This window comes from Dendrobates tinctorius, unplaced genomic scaffold, assembly GCF_039654945.1.
Source record: "Dendrobates tinctorius isolate UK_male_01 unplaced genomic scaffold, ASM3965494v1 ptg000028l, whole genome shotgun sequence".
In the NCBI taxonomy this organism is placed as follows: Eukaryota; Metazoa; Chordata; class Amphibia; order Anura; family Dendrobatidae; genus Dendrobates; species Dendrobates tinctorius.
The window spans coordinates 82,900,283-82,912,547 of NW_027361696.1; the positions used below are offsets into that span (position 1 = coordinate 82,900,283).

The 12,265-nt window shown below is 44.3% G+C and overlaps 1 protein-coding gene across 6 annotated transcripts in view; it reads left to right on the forward strand.

Annotated features, from left to right (window-relative positions):
* The window catches only part of LOC141085596 (serine/threonine-protein kinase BRSK2-like), a 443,438-nt gene that overhangs the window by 196,450 nt on the left and 234,723 nt on the right, over window positions 1–12,265 (forward strand). For all 6 annotated transcript variants that reach the window (XM_073571101.1, XM_073571102.1, XM_073571105.1 and 3 more), the window contains exon 2: window positions 11,556–11,650. In XM_073571101.1, coding sequence (XP_073427202.1) covers window positions 11,556–11,650 — 95 coding nt within the window. The remainder of the gene's footprint in view (window positions 1–11,555; window positions 11,651–12,265) is intronic.

Sequence of the window (12,265 nt, forward strand, 5' to 3'; positions counted from 1 at the left end):
GTAAGAACGACCCAAGCTTTTCCTACGGAGAATCCAGTGGCCCAGCTTCACCTCCTTCTAAATACGTGAGCACACGCTCGAATGACAGAAACCGCAGGGATCCAGTGTCAGTGAAGAAGACGGATATTCTTCCCTTACCAACATCAGCCCCAGGCAAGAGCAACAAGGGTGAAAAGATAGAGAACCCAAATCGTGAGTGTCCCATCCACAAGAAGCCACATCCCTTAAAAAAGTGCATCGGCTTCAGGAAGAAACCGCTCCAAGAACGCAAGGAACTTCTAAAGAAGTTTGGGGTATGCTACAGATGTTGTGCTTCTACTGAACACCTTGCTAAAGACTGTAAAACTACAATTAAGTGTATGGAGTGTGACAGTGAGGTTCACGTACAAGCACTCCACCCATACCGTCCTGACTCTACACGTACTCCTTCCCCCACCACGAGCCATGGCGGGGAGGACGCAGCTCAAACTGCAAGTCATACCACAATATCTTCTTCATGCACAGAAGTCTGCGGAGAAGGTCTCTGGGACAAGTCCTGTGCGAAGATTTGCCTGGTGAACGTATATCCCAACGGTCACCCAGAGAAAGCCGTGAAGGTGTACGTCCTCTTGGATGATCAGAGCAACCGATCACTTGCAAGGTCAGAACTCTTTGATATGTTTAACTTAAAGGGAAATGCTTACCCTTACACCTTAAGTACCTGCAGCGGTGTTACAGAGGTCTCTGGGAGAAGGGCCAGTGGTCTTATGGCGACATCCCTCGACAACACCGTAGAGATACCCTTACCTACACTTGTCGAGTGCAACCAGATTCCATCCAATCGAGAAGAGATCCCAATGCCAGAGGCTGCTCTTCATCACCCACATCTCAAGGGGATAGCAAACAAGATATCAGCCCTCAACAACAGCGCAGATATCCTGATTTTGCTTGGCAGAGACATTCTCCGGCTGCACAAGGTACGTCAGCAAATTAACGGACCACACGACGCACCATTTGCCCAACGCTTTGATCTAGGCTGGGTAATTATAGGCAATGTTTGCATACTCAAGATGAAGAGACCTAATAACATCTCCTCTTACAAAACACACATCTTGCCAAATGGTTGCAGCACTCATTTTCAGCCATGCCCACATCATTACTGGGTGAAAGAGAAAGTGAGCAACACCAAGAGGCAACAGGAATCCTTCAACAACATGAACATGCTCCAACCCTGGGACGAAAACCTCAGGTCAACAGTGTTCGATTCCACAAATGAAGACAACAAGTTAGCACCCACAAATGAAGATAAAGAATTCATAAAGGTTATGGACAAAGAATTTGTTCAAGATGACTCCAACAGTTGGGTAGCTCCTTTACCCTTTCGTTTCCCAAGAGCTAGGTTGCCGAACAACCTGCAGCAAGCAACTGCAAGGTTCTCATCCTTAAAGCGTACCCTTAAGAGGAAACCAGAGATGGAGAAGCATTTCATTGACTTTATGCAGAACATCTTTGACAGAGATCATGCTGAACCTGCGCCACCACTGAAGGAAGGAGAAGAATGTTGGTACCTTCCATCCTTTGGTGTCTATCACCCTCACAAGCCTAACCAGATCAGAGTGGTGTTTGACTCCAGTGCTCAGTATGAAGGCCTCTCTCTCAACAACCTGCTACTAACTGGACCCAACCTGAACAACAGCCTCCTTGGAGTATTGATCCGCTTCAGACAAGAACCTGTTGCTATAATGGCCGACATTCAGCAGATGTTTCATTGCTTCATCATGAAGGAAGACAGCAGAAACTATCTTAGGTTCCTATAGCACAAAGACAACAATGTCAACAATCAAGTCATAGACTACCGGATGAAGGTCCATGTCTTCGGCAACAGTCCTTCACCTGCTGTGGCGATCTACGGACTGAGACGGACAGCCCAGGAAGGTGAGAGAGAGTACGGATCCGATGCTCGTCAATTCGTAGAGAAGAACTTCTACGTAGACGACGGGCTCAAGTCCTTGCCCACAAGTGAAGAGGCAATTGACCTACTCTCCAGGACACAGGAAATGCTATCCACATCAAACCTCAGACTCCACAAGATCATCTCTAACAGTCAAGAGGTAATGAGCGCGTTTCCATCTGAGGACCATGCCACGAACCTAAAGGACCTCAACCTAGGTTCTGATGTTCCTCCCACACAGCGCAGCCTTGGTCTACTGTGGGATATCAAACAGGACACCTTCACCTTCCAAGTGTCGCCCTGTGACAAACCCTTTACCAAACGAGGAGTCCTATCTGTCATAAACAGCATCTACGATCCTCTCGGGTTTGTAGCATCCATCACTATTCAAGGCAAGATACTGTTAAGACAGCTCACTGCCGAGAACACTGATTGGGACACCCCGCTTCCGACTCAGAAACAGCAAAGGTGGGAGACATGGAAGAAGTCCTTGAAGTTCTTAGAGCAACTCCAAGTCCCACGTTGTTATTCTCCAATGATTCTTACCCCAGCTACACTTCTTACACAGAAGATTGAAGCTGCTACAGTTCCTCCCGGGAATTTCGATAACAAGGACATTTACAAACGTCAGTGGAAGCAAGTACAACACATAGCCAACGTGTTTTGGCACCGTTGGAAGACCGAATACTTGCACCTGCTTCAAAACCGTCACAAATGGCAGACACCCAGTCCCAATCTCCAAGAAGGAGACCTTGTCCTCTTAAAAGACAAAGAGGCACATCGTAACGACTGGCCAATGGGTCTTATCACCAAGGTCATGCCCAGCGAGGACGGAAAGACTCGTAAGACAGAAGTTAAGATGACAAAAGGGGGCTCTACCCGAACCTTCTTCCGTCCGGTCACTGATCTCGTGCTGCTACTGCCAAAGGAGGACGTCACATGAACTGAACATTGCTCCTGGACGTTGCTCACGGCGGGGAGCATTCCTCCTCATTCCCCAGTTTCATTGAACATTGACATTTTCCATTGGATTGAACTTTGAACATTGCCATTGGATTGCTGGGTTGGTGGAAGAGTTGGCATGTTTGCGGCTTCCCCAATCCGAAGATGGGTTTAATAGACTTGGACTTATCTTCCGGTGTGATCTACGGGTCAACAACAACGAGTTGGACTTTAAAAATGTTTATTATTGCATGCATGTTTTTTCTTTTCTCTTGTTTTTCAGGTTCGAACGACTTCGAAGAATTAAGGACATCGTGAAATCCAAGGATTTCAGACGGGGAGTGTCATGTCCCACGACTTGGGAAATCATTTAATATTTGCATTGCTTGTGTTGTATCCTTGTTGCTAGGCAGAAGTTTGCCTTTCCCTGTATTTTGTCCCAACTCTCTCCCTGTAGTCCTGTGATGTATGTTTGTTCCCTCCCTTATTCTCCATTTTGTGATCGTCCCTCCATCTGTATGCATCTTCTTACATGTCCTCTGAAGAATATGCCTTTTTACCTGCTGCTTTCATCATAATACAAGAATTTCAGTTAAAGCATCCCTCTTTTCCTGGAGTCTTCTTACATGAGATCGTGGCTGAGTTAAGCTGTCTGATTAATCGGTATGAACGTGAGTACAGGTCGATATGGAAAGGGCCCAGAAAGAGAGGTCTATCCAGGCACCATACGTTCTACATATCCATGAGTCAGAATATATATATATATATATATATGCATTCTATGTGTCTATATCTATTCTTTGGTTTCTGTTAGAAACCCTGTCATAGGACTCCATTATATGTCCATTTTGCAAGCCTGCGAAAAAATCTCGCCATACGGATGCCATACAGATTACATACGGATGCTGACATGCACAAAATACGCGACCACACCTTGATTACGGATGACATACGGAGCACTGTTTAGGGGCCATTCATCCGTATTACGCATGTAAAATACTGACCGTATTTTGCGTCGGTTAGTGTGACCCCGGCCTTAGTCATGCCGCAAGTTCGTTAAGGATGTGGTCCATATTGACTTTTAGGATTGCTACTTCCAATAGGTGACCCGAGTTCTACTCCTCTTCCTCTCTAAAGAAGCAATTTGCATATGAAATTAATAACCATCACCTACTCACCTGCCGCACCCCTTGGCAGTCTCCTCTACTTTCCTTTGGAAATCGATTGGCTGCAGCAGTCAATGCCAGAAGAGAAGGAGATGAGACGCTCAGGGGGCCCAGCCAGCAGGACAGGGTCGTGAAGGGGGATCAGCAGGAGGGTAGTTTTAGTGCCTACAAGTAGTATTCAACCCCCTGCAGATTTAGCAGGTTTGATAAGATGCAAATAAGTTAGAGCCTTCAAACTTCACACAAGAGCAGGATTTATTAACAGATGCATAAATCTTACAAACCAAAAAGTTATGTTGCTCAGTTAAATTTTAATAAATTTTAAACATACAAGTGTGGGTCAATTATTATTCAACCCCTAGGTTTAATATTTTGTGGAATAACCCTTGTTTGCAATTACAGCTAATAATCGTCTTTTATAAGACCTGATCAGGCCGGCACAGGTCTCTGGAGTTATCTTGGCCTACTCCTCCTTGCAGATCTTCTCCAAGTTATCTAGGTTCTTTGGGTGTCTCATGTGGGCTTTAATCTTGAGCTCCTTCCACAAGTTTTCAATTGGGTTAAGGTCAGGAGACTGACTAGGCCACTCCAACACCTTGATTTTTTGCCTCTTGAACCAGGCCTTGGTTTCCTTGGCTGTGTGCTTTGGGTCGTTGTCTTGTTGGAAGATGAAATGACGACCCATCTTAAGATCCTTGATGGAGGAGTGGAGGTTCTTGGCCAAAATCTCCAGGTAGGCCGTGCTATCCATCTTCCCATGGATGCGGACCAGATGGCCAGGCCCCTTGGCTGAGAAACAGCCCCACAGCATGATGCTGCCACCACCATGCTTGACTGTAGGGATGGTATTCTTGGGGTCGTATGCAGTGCCATCCAGTCTCCAAACGTCACGTGTGTGGTTGGCACCAAAGATCTCGATCTTGGTCTCATCAGACCAGAGAACCTTGAACCAGTCTGTCTCAGAGTCCTCCAAGTGATCATGAGCAAACTGTAGACAAGCCTTGACATGACGCTTTGAAAGTAAAGGTACCTTACGGGCTCGTCTGGAACAGAGACCATTGCGGTGGAGTACGTTACTTATGGTATTGACTGAAACCAATGTCCCCGCTGCCATGAGATCTTCCCGGAGCTCCTTCCTTGTTGTCCTTGGGTTAGCCTTGACTCTTCGGACAAGCCTGGCCTCGGCACGGGAGGAAACTTTCAAAGGCTGTCCAGGCCGTGGAAGGCTAACAGTAGTTCCATAAGCCTTCCACTTCCGGATGATGCTCCCAACAGTGGAGACAGGTAGGCCCAACTCCTTGGAAAGGGTTTTGTACCCCTTGCCAGCCTTGTGACCCTCCACGATCTTGTCTCTGATGGCCTTGGAATGCTCCTTTTCTTTCCCATGTTGACCATGTATGAGTGCTGTTCACAAGTTTGGGGAGGGTCTTAAATAGTCAGAAAAGGCATGAAAAAGATAATTAATCCAAACATGTGAAGCTCATTGTTCTTTGTGCCTGAAATACTTCTTAATTCTTTAGGGGAACCAAACAGAATTCTGGTGGTTTGAGGGGTTGAATAATAAATGACCCTCTGAATAACCTTTTCACAATTTAAAAAAAAATTAAACAAAGAAATAACATTCTTTTTTGCTGCAGTGCATTTCACACTTCCAGGCTGATCTACAGTCCAAATGTCACAATGCCAAGTTAATTCCGAATGTGTAAACCTGCTAAATCTACAGGGGGTTGAATACTACTTGTAGGCACTGTATATATATATATATATATATATATATTCACAAAGCACCTGGGCCATACTTTAAAAAAAAAAAAAGTAGCATACCCCTCACAGCAGCAGCTGAAGTTCCCGTATGCCCCCACTCTGTCCATTTGCCTGTGTTTTCTTCCTGAAGCTGCCAATTAGTTTCCTGCTATATAAATAATTTATAGTAATAATTATAATGCACTTCAGGAAATGTTATATGTTAGATTCTCCATGTTCGCCACCAGTGACAGTAGTTTTCGAGATAACCATATTATTAGTTTGTCATACAAGGTGCCCTGAAATATAATTGCATCCTTTAGTATTCTAAAAGCTTAACATGTCTGCAAATGATCCAATTATATGTCCTTCATTTGGCTCCTGAATGAAGTGTGTTCTCATATGTTCTTCTCACTCAGCAAAGAAAGCGGGTATTAGCACGTAATGGTGATATTAATGAAATCAGCTTATTCTGGGAATATACTTGAGCCGTGAATACTCAGAATTTTACCTAGAAATCTGTATTAACAGCACTTAGGACTAGGTACAGATGTAGTAGAGTCAGGCGGTGGGGATACACCATATGTGCAGCCCGTGCACCACTATGGAGCCCTGCAGAGGCTTGCCGACTAGTGATGAGCGCAAGTTACTCAAGTTTGCCCAGGGTGCTTGGGTATGCACTGAGTATCGCGGGTGCGTGAGTGAAATGTTCGAGTCCCCGTTGCATGTTTTGTGGTTGCTAGAAAGCCACAAAACATGCAGGCGTTGACTGGCAAACATGGGAAATCCCAGCAGTCGCGAAACATGAGGCCGCGGGGACTCTAACATGTCACTTGAGCACCCACAATACTTGGTGCATATCAGAGCACCCTGGGCAAACTCGAGTAACGAGCACTTGCGCTCATCACTATTGCCGACACCTTAAAGTTCTTCATACTGTCCACTGAATTGCATGTACTGTATTTCCCATTACTTACGGCATATGGCACCGACATAGTCTACAGCCCTGTACACAGAATGTACTTACCCATAAAGCCTAATTTCACAGGAAGTTAAAGGGGCTGTCTGGTGAAAATAAGTAATTTCCTATCCACAGGATAGTTGATGACTTGTTGATCGGTGGGAGTCCAACCTCTGTCGGCAGAACAAGACGCTTTAATTTTATTAGCTTGGAACGACAGAGGGCATGTGCGAGTTGCGCACTCGGCTATTTCCAATAGCCTTATAGAGAAGGCATGGAGGGCTGTTCGGTCATTCAACCCTTTTCACCATTTTGAAACCTTAATGAAAATTTCCCGATCTATTAGTGCCTTTCCCGGTTATTAGGCCTTCACCGATCAGTACGTTATCAGCTAGCCTGCGTATAGGTATGCAACTTGTTTTTACTGGACAACCCCTTTAAGTAAATAAAACAACTAATTTGTTTTCTATTTTAAGGATCCAGACAAGCATATTTTTAATCTGTATTATAATAGGATTAGTATTGAATGTTATATGATCCATAATTATGTACGGTCAGGCCTCATCTGGAATACCGTGTCCAGTTCTGGGCACCACAATTTTAAAAAAGACATTGAAAAACTGGAGCAAGTTCAGAGAAGAGCAGCCAGAATGATGAGCGGGCTGCAAAGTATGTCCTACGAGGAACGGTTACAGGATCTGTGAATGTTTAGCTTGCCAAAGAGAAGGGTAAAGGGAGATTAAAGGCTGTCTACAAATATCTGAAGGGATGTCACAGTGTAGAGGGATCATCATTATTCTCGTTTGCACATGGAAAGGTGAGGAGCAATGGAATGAATCTGAAAGGGAGAAGATACAGGTTAGATATTAGAAAAAACTTTGAGAGTGAGGGAGAACAATGAGTTGAACAGGCTGCCACAAGAGGTGGTGAGTTCTCCTTCAATGGAAGTCTTCAAACAGAGGCTGGACAGACATCTGTCTAAGATGGTTTATTGAATCCTGCATTGAGCAGTGGGTTGGACATGAGGACCCAGGAGGTCCTTTCCAACGCTAACAGTCTATGATTCTATGTAGTGCAGATCCATATTACTTTGACTTCATGCAAATGTAGAATTTTTTCCTGAATATTTATCACTGATTTAACAGATTTGATTGTTGATTTTGATTTGCATTCCAAAGAATGAAATCCACAACGAATTGACACACAGATATATAAATCAGCACTGTGTGTTGTTATTCCATATTTGAACATGCACTGTAGCTGGGATTTAGAAAATGTCATTTTCCTAGCAGGTTCTGTATTTTGCTATGGATTTTCCGCACTTAAATCTGCACAGATAATATCCTACTTGTGTATTTAGCCAAAGGCCAGTTTCACTCGTGTGTGGAACCACGGACAGTGCTCCGATCACTATACTCAGCTTGAATGCCGTGTTTCATGATCAGAGGCTTATAGGAATATACTACATTTACAATGAACTTGTCTTATATACTTTGTGTAACAAATCCAACTGTGTACTATCAGAATTACTCTGCTTTCACTTATTTTGGAACTGTTTGTTCAGACTGGCCTACCGCCTCAACACATTAACCTAATTTATCCCTGTGTGGCACAGCCAAAAGTTTTACCATAGCCAGGTTCCCAGCATCATGTTCCCACATGCTTTATGCATCCATTAGCCCTCTGTGTCTGTACTATTACACATTATGGTTGGTCCATACAATCAGGGCAACTGTTACCACCCACCTTTCGTGTCTCCCTTTTTCCTCATAGATTGTAAGCTTGCGAGCAGGGCCCTCTGTTGTGAACTCATTTTCTGCTCCACCAGTTGAGAGTTCTCCTTCCGTTCTCCCTCTGGTGGTGACAGGAGGTAGTGAGGTTGGTTTAATTGGTAGTGATCTGCCACCTGATGAGGATGATAATGATTGGATCTCTGGAGTATCAGACTGGATATAAGACAGCCGACGCCCTATCCTAGTGCTGGTGATTCAGTCTGCTTCTCAGGTCTTGGACTTCAGCTCTGTTCCAGTCTTCTCAAGTTAAGTTTGTTTTTGCTTTTGTTCACACTTGCTCTTGTTGGTCAATTCAGTTTTTTGTGGTCAGCCAGCCCCTGCTGGGGTTGTGCTGAATTTCCACTCCTATTTATCTGTATTTTATTTGCCTTTTGGTCCCTTATTAGATTGGCCTCTTTTTGCTCTGTCTCAGAATATTTCAGAGTGCTGATATAGTGGGAGAAGTCTGGTGACTTCAGGGTTAATTTGGCTATCAGAAGTGTTGGACATTATTTTGGTAGGGTTTTTGGCAGATTGCAGACAGTGTCTTTCCTTTCCTGTCCTTTCTAGTTAGTCGGGCCCCATCGTTTTCTCAGCCTATTTTTCTGCCTTTGTTTGTGTTTTCATCTTGTTTCACCGTCAATACATGTGGGGGGCTGTCTTTCCTTTGGGGTCTGCTCTTAGTTTTCCTCTTTTCCTGCTTTAGGCTTATGTAGCTCTCCGGTTGTGACGAGGCATCTAGGATCATCGTAGGTACGCTCCACGACTGCTGCTAGTTGTGTGGTAAGATCAGGGATCTGCAATCTGCATAGTTACCAACCTCTCTGGTTTTTTGAGACTTGGCTTGTGTTGTTTTTTCCCCCTTGGTGACCCATTCATAACAGCCCTCTGTTGTGAGTTCATTTTCCCCTTCACTACTGAGGCCCGAGGAACTCCCTCTTCTGGTAAAGAAAGGTAGTGAGCCTGATTAGCAAACACCTGAGCCTAATGATGATGACTGGCTGAGTGGAGTTACTGACTGGATGTAAGGCTGCCAACGCCCTTCTGCCCTGCGGGTGATTTCTCTGTGGGATCCTTGGAGATCAGTCTGAATTCCTGCTCTTCTAAAGCTAAGTTTTCTGCTCGGCTTTATGCATTTGTGCTTTGACTTTGTTTTTCTGGATTTCTGCCATTCCCTGCTGGGGTGAGCTGAATTCCTTTAGCTCTGTCTTCTGAAAATACCTGAGTGCTGATTTAGTTTTTGAAGCCTAGTTGCTTCAGGGTCTTTTTCCATATCAGCTTGTTGGCTTATGTCTTTGATAGGGTTTTGGCAGATTGCAGACAGCAACCTTCCTTTCCTGTTCTGTTTAGTTAGCTTGGGACCCATCGTTTGCACAGCCTATCTTTCTATCTGTGTGAGTGTTTTTTCATCTTGCGTCACAGTCATTATATGTTGGGGGCTGCCTTTTACTTTGGGGTCTGCTCTGGGGCAGTTTAGATTTCCTTTTCGGTCTTTAGGCTATTTAGCTCTCCGGCTGTGATCGAGGGGTCTAGGGCACCGTAGGAACCCCCCACGGCTACTGCTAGTTGTGTTGATAGGTTCAGGGGTCTGCAATCTGATAGTTGCCAACTTCTCTGGTTTTCTGGACTTAGCTTCTATTTTTGTGTCTGCCTCCTACGGTGACTCAATCATAACAGCCCTCATTCCTCTTGGTATCTGTTATGATCTATGTGATTATTGTTATGCTGTAATGTCTATTGTCTGTACAAGTCCCCTCTATAATGTAAAGTGCTGCTGAATATATCGGCGCTATAGAAATAAAATGTATTATTATTATTTGTAGCCCATTCCATTAGTGATCAATACAGTAGTACATCCACTACCATGCAGGGCAAAGCTCTTTTTTTCAGTTACTGAAAAATATTACATTAACAGGGTTGTCCAGTGAAAACAAGTTATCACCTATCCAATGAATAGGTGATAACTTAGTGATGGTTGGGCGTTTGATCACAGGAACCTGCACTGATTGGCAAAATTGGGAATTTTTATCTCTGACAGGGCTCTTTCATCCCCATGTCAGATCTGGAATCCAACCTGCTGCTCCAAACTCTACGTGACTGCCAGGAAAAGAGGAGCGCAGCCTTATTGGAAACGAATGGAGTAGCAATTGAGAATGCCAACTGCTGTTCTATTCTAACAAGGATAAAATTCCCAGCTCTGCCAATCCATGCAGTACTGGTAGTCTGACCCCCACTAATCAACAACTTATAACCTATCCTATAGATAGGTGATGACTTCTTTCCACCAGACAACCCCATTAACTCTCGCAATTTAGAAACGTCTTTAATGAGGGTGACAATCTATTCCTGCTACCATTATTTGGCCAGATCTGAAGTGTTAGAAGAACTCAATTGATGCCGGGTCGTGCCCTTGATCGTAACTGCTGGTCTGCCTGAGTGTTAAAGAAGTTATCCAGCCTTGGGGGACAAGTCTGCAGTCACTTGATGTGACTGCAGACTTGTGAATCCTCACAGTGCGTACGGTAAGGATTATCCAGTTTTCGGGAGGTGGCGGGTGAGTGACCTTAAGTATACTGTCATGTGCTGACTAGACTAGCCTCACTCGATGAGTGAGGGTGTATACTGCTAGTTGGAATGTGGCTGGGAGTATGCATATTGCATACACCATGCCCCCTGCCACTGGAGAATCATGACAGCATGCACATTGCGCATTGTGAGAATTCACAAGACTGTAGTCACATCGAGACTTGTACCCCAGGCCACACAACCCCTTTTATGCTATAGGCCAGATCGCTTTAAAGCCACGTCAAATGCACACAATGATGTTTTCAGCATCCGCAAGAGTCAAAGATGGCTGACATCTGTCACAAGTCTCGACAAACTATGAAAATGGGGTATTTTGTAGATGGTGTGTGAGAACTTTTTAAGCTTGAATGTTATGTTGGAGGCATCTGCCCTTATACACATTTATTTACAAGTTGTACATAATCTGAATTGTGATCTAATTTGATGCTAACCATATATTTTTCTTGACTTTACAGGGTTGGTTAAACTAGGTGTTCACTGTATAACTGGACAGAAAGTGGCAATAAAGATTGTAAACCGAGAAAAGCTTTCAGAGTCTGTTTTAATGAAGGTAAGAGCACAGTATACTTACTAATAATTATTCTTATAAATATAGGCATGAGCATAAATTCAAGATTTTTTCATCTTTCAAAGTAGCAGTACATTTCTCCTTAGGCTACTTTCACACATCAGGTTTTCGGCGTCAGGCGCGATCCGGCGTCGTGCCGGAATGCCGGATCCGGCAAATGTTTTGTAAAACCTGATGTGCCGGATCCGGTTTTCTGCCGGATCCGTCTTGTTCTTGACAGACAAAACCGGATCCGTCTCATCCGGTTCATCCGTTTTTCTATCCGTTTTTCGACGGATTACGCCGGATCCGGTTTTTAAAATTGAGCCTTGTGGCCTTCCGAACTATATATAGCATGTTCCTACAGCCCTTCTTTGACAGGTTGTAGAGAAGAAAGTGCAGTTAGGAGAGAAGAGCAAGTTACTGGCGAAGATGGATGTTGTCATTGGAAATATTACCACTAGAAGTTCTGTGACGGTTTCCGTAATGAGGGACAATTTTGCACTATACTTTATGTCACCTCAAGGCAGAGTACACTGGCAGGATGACAGAGTGTGAAAGATTTGTGCCCTAACCAAACTTGTGTACCTTCTGGACCAACAGTATATACCTTTGCCA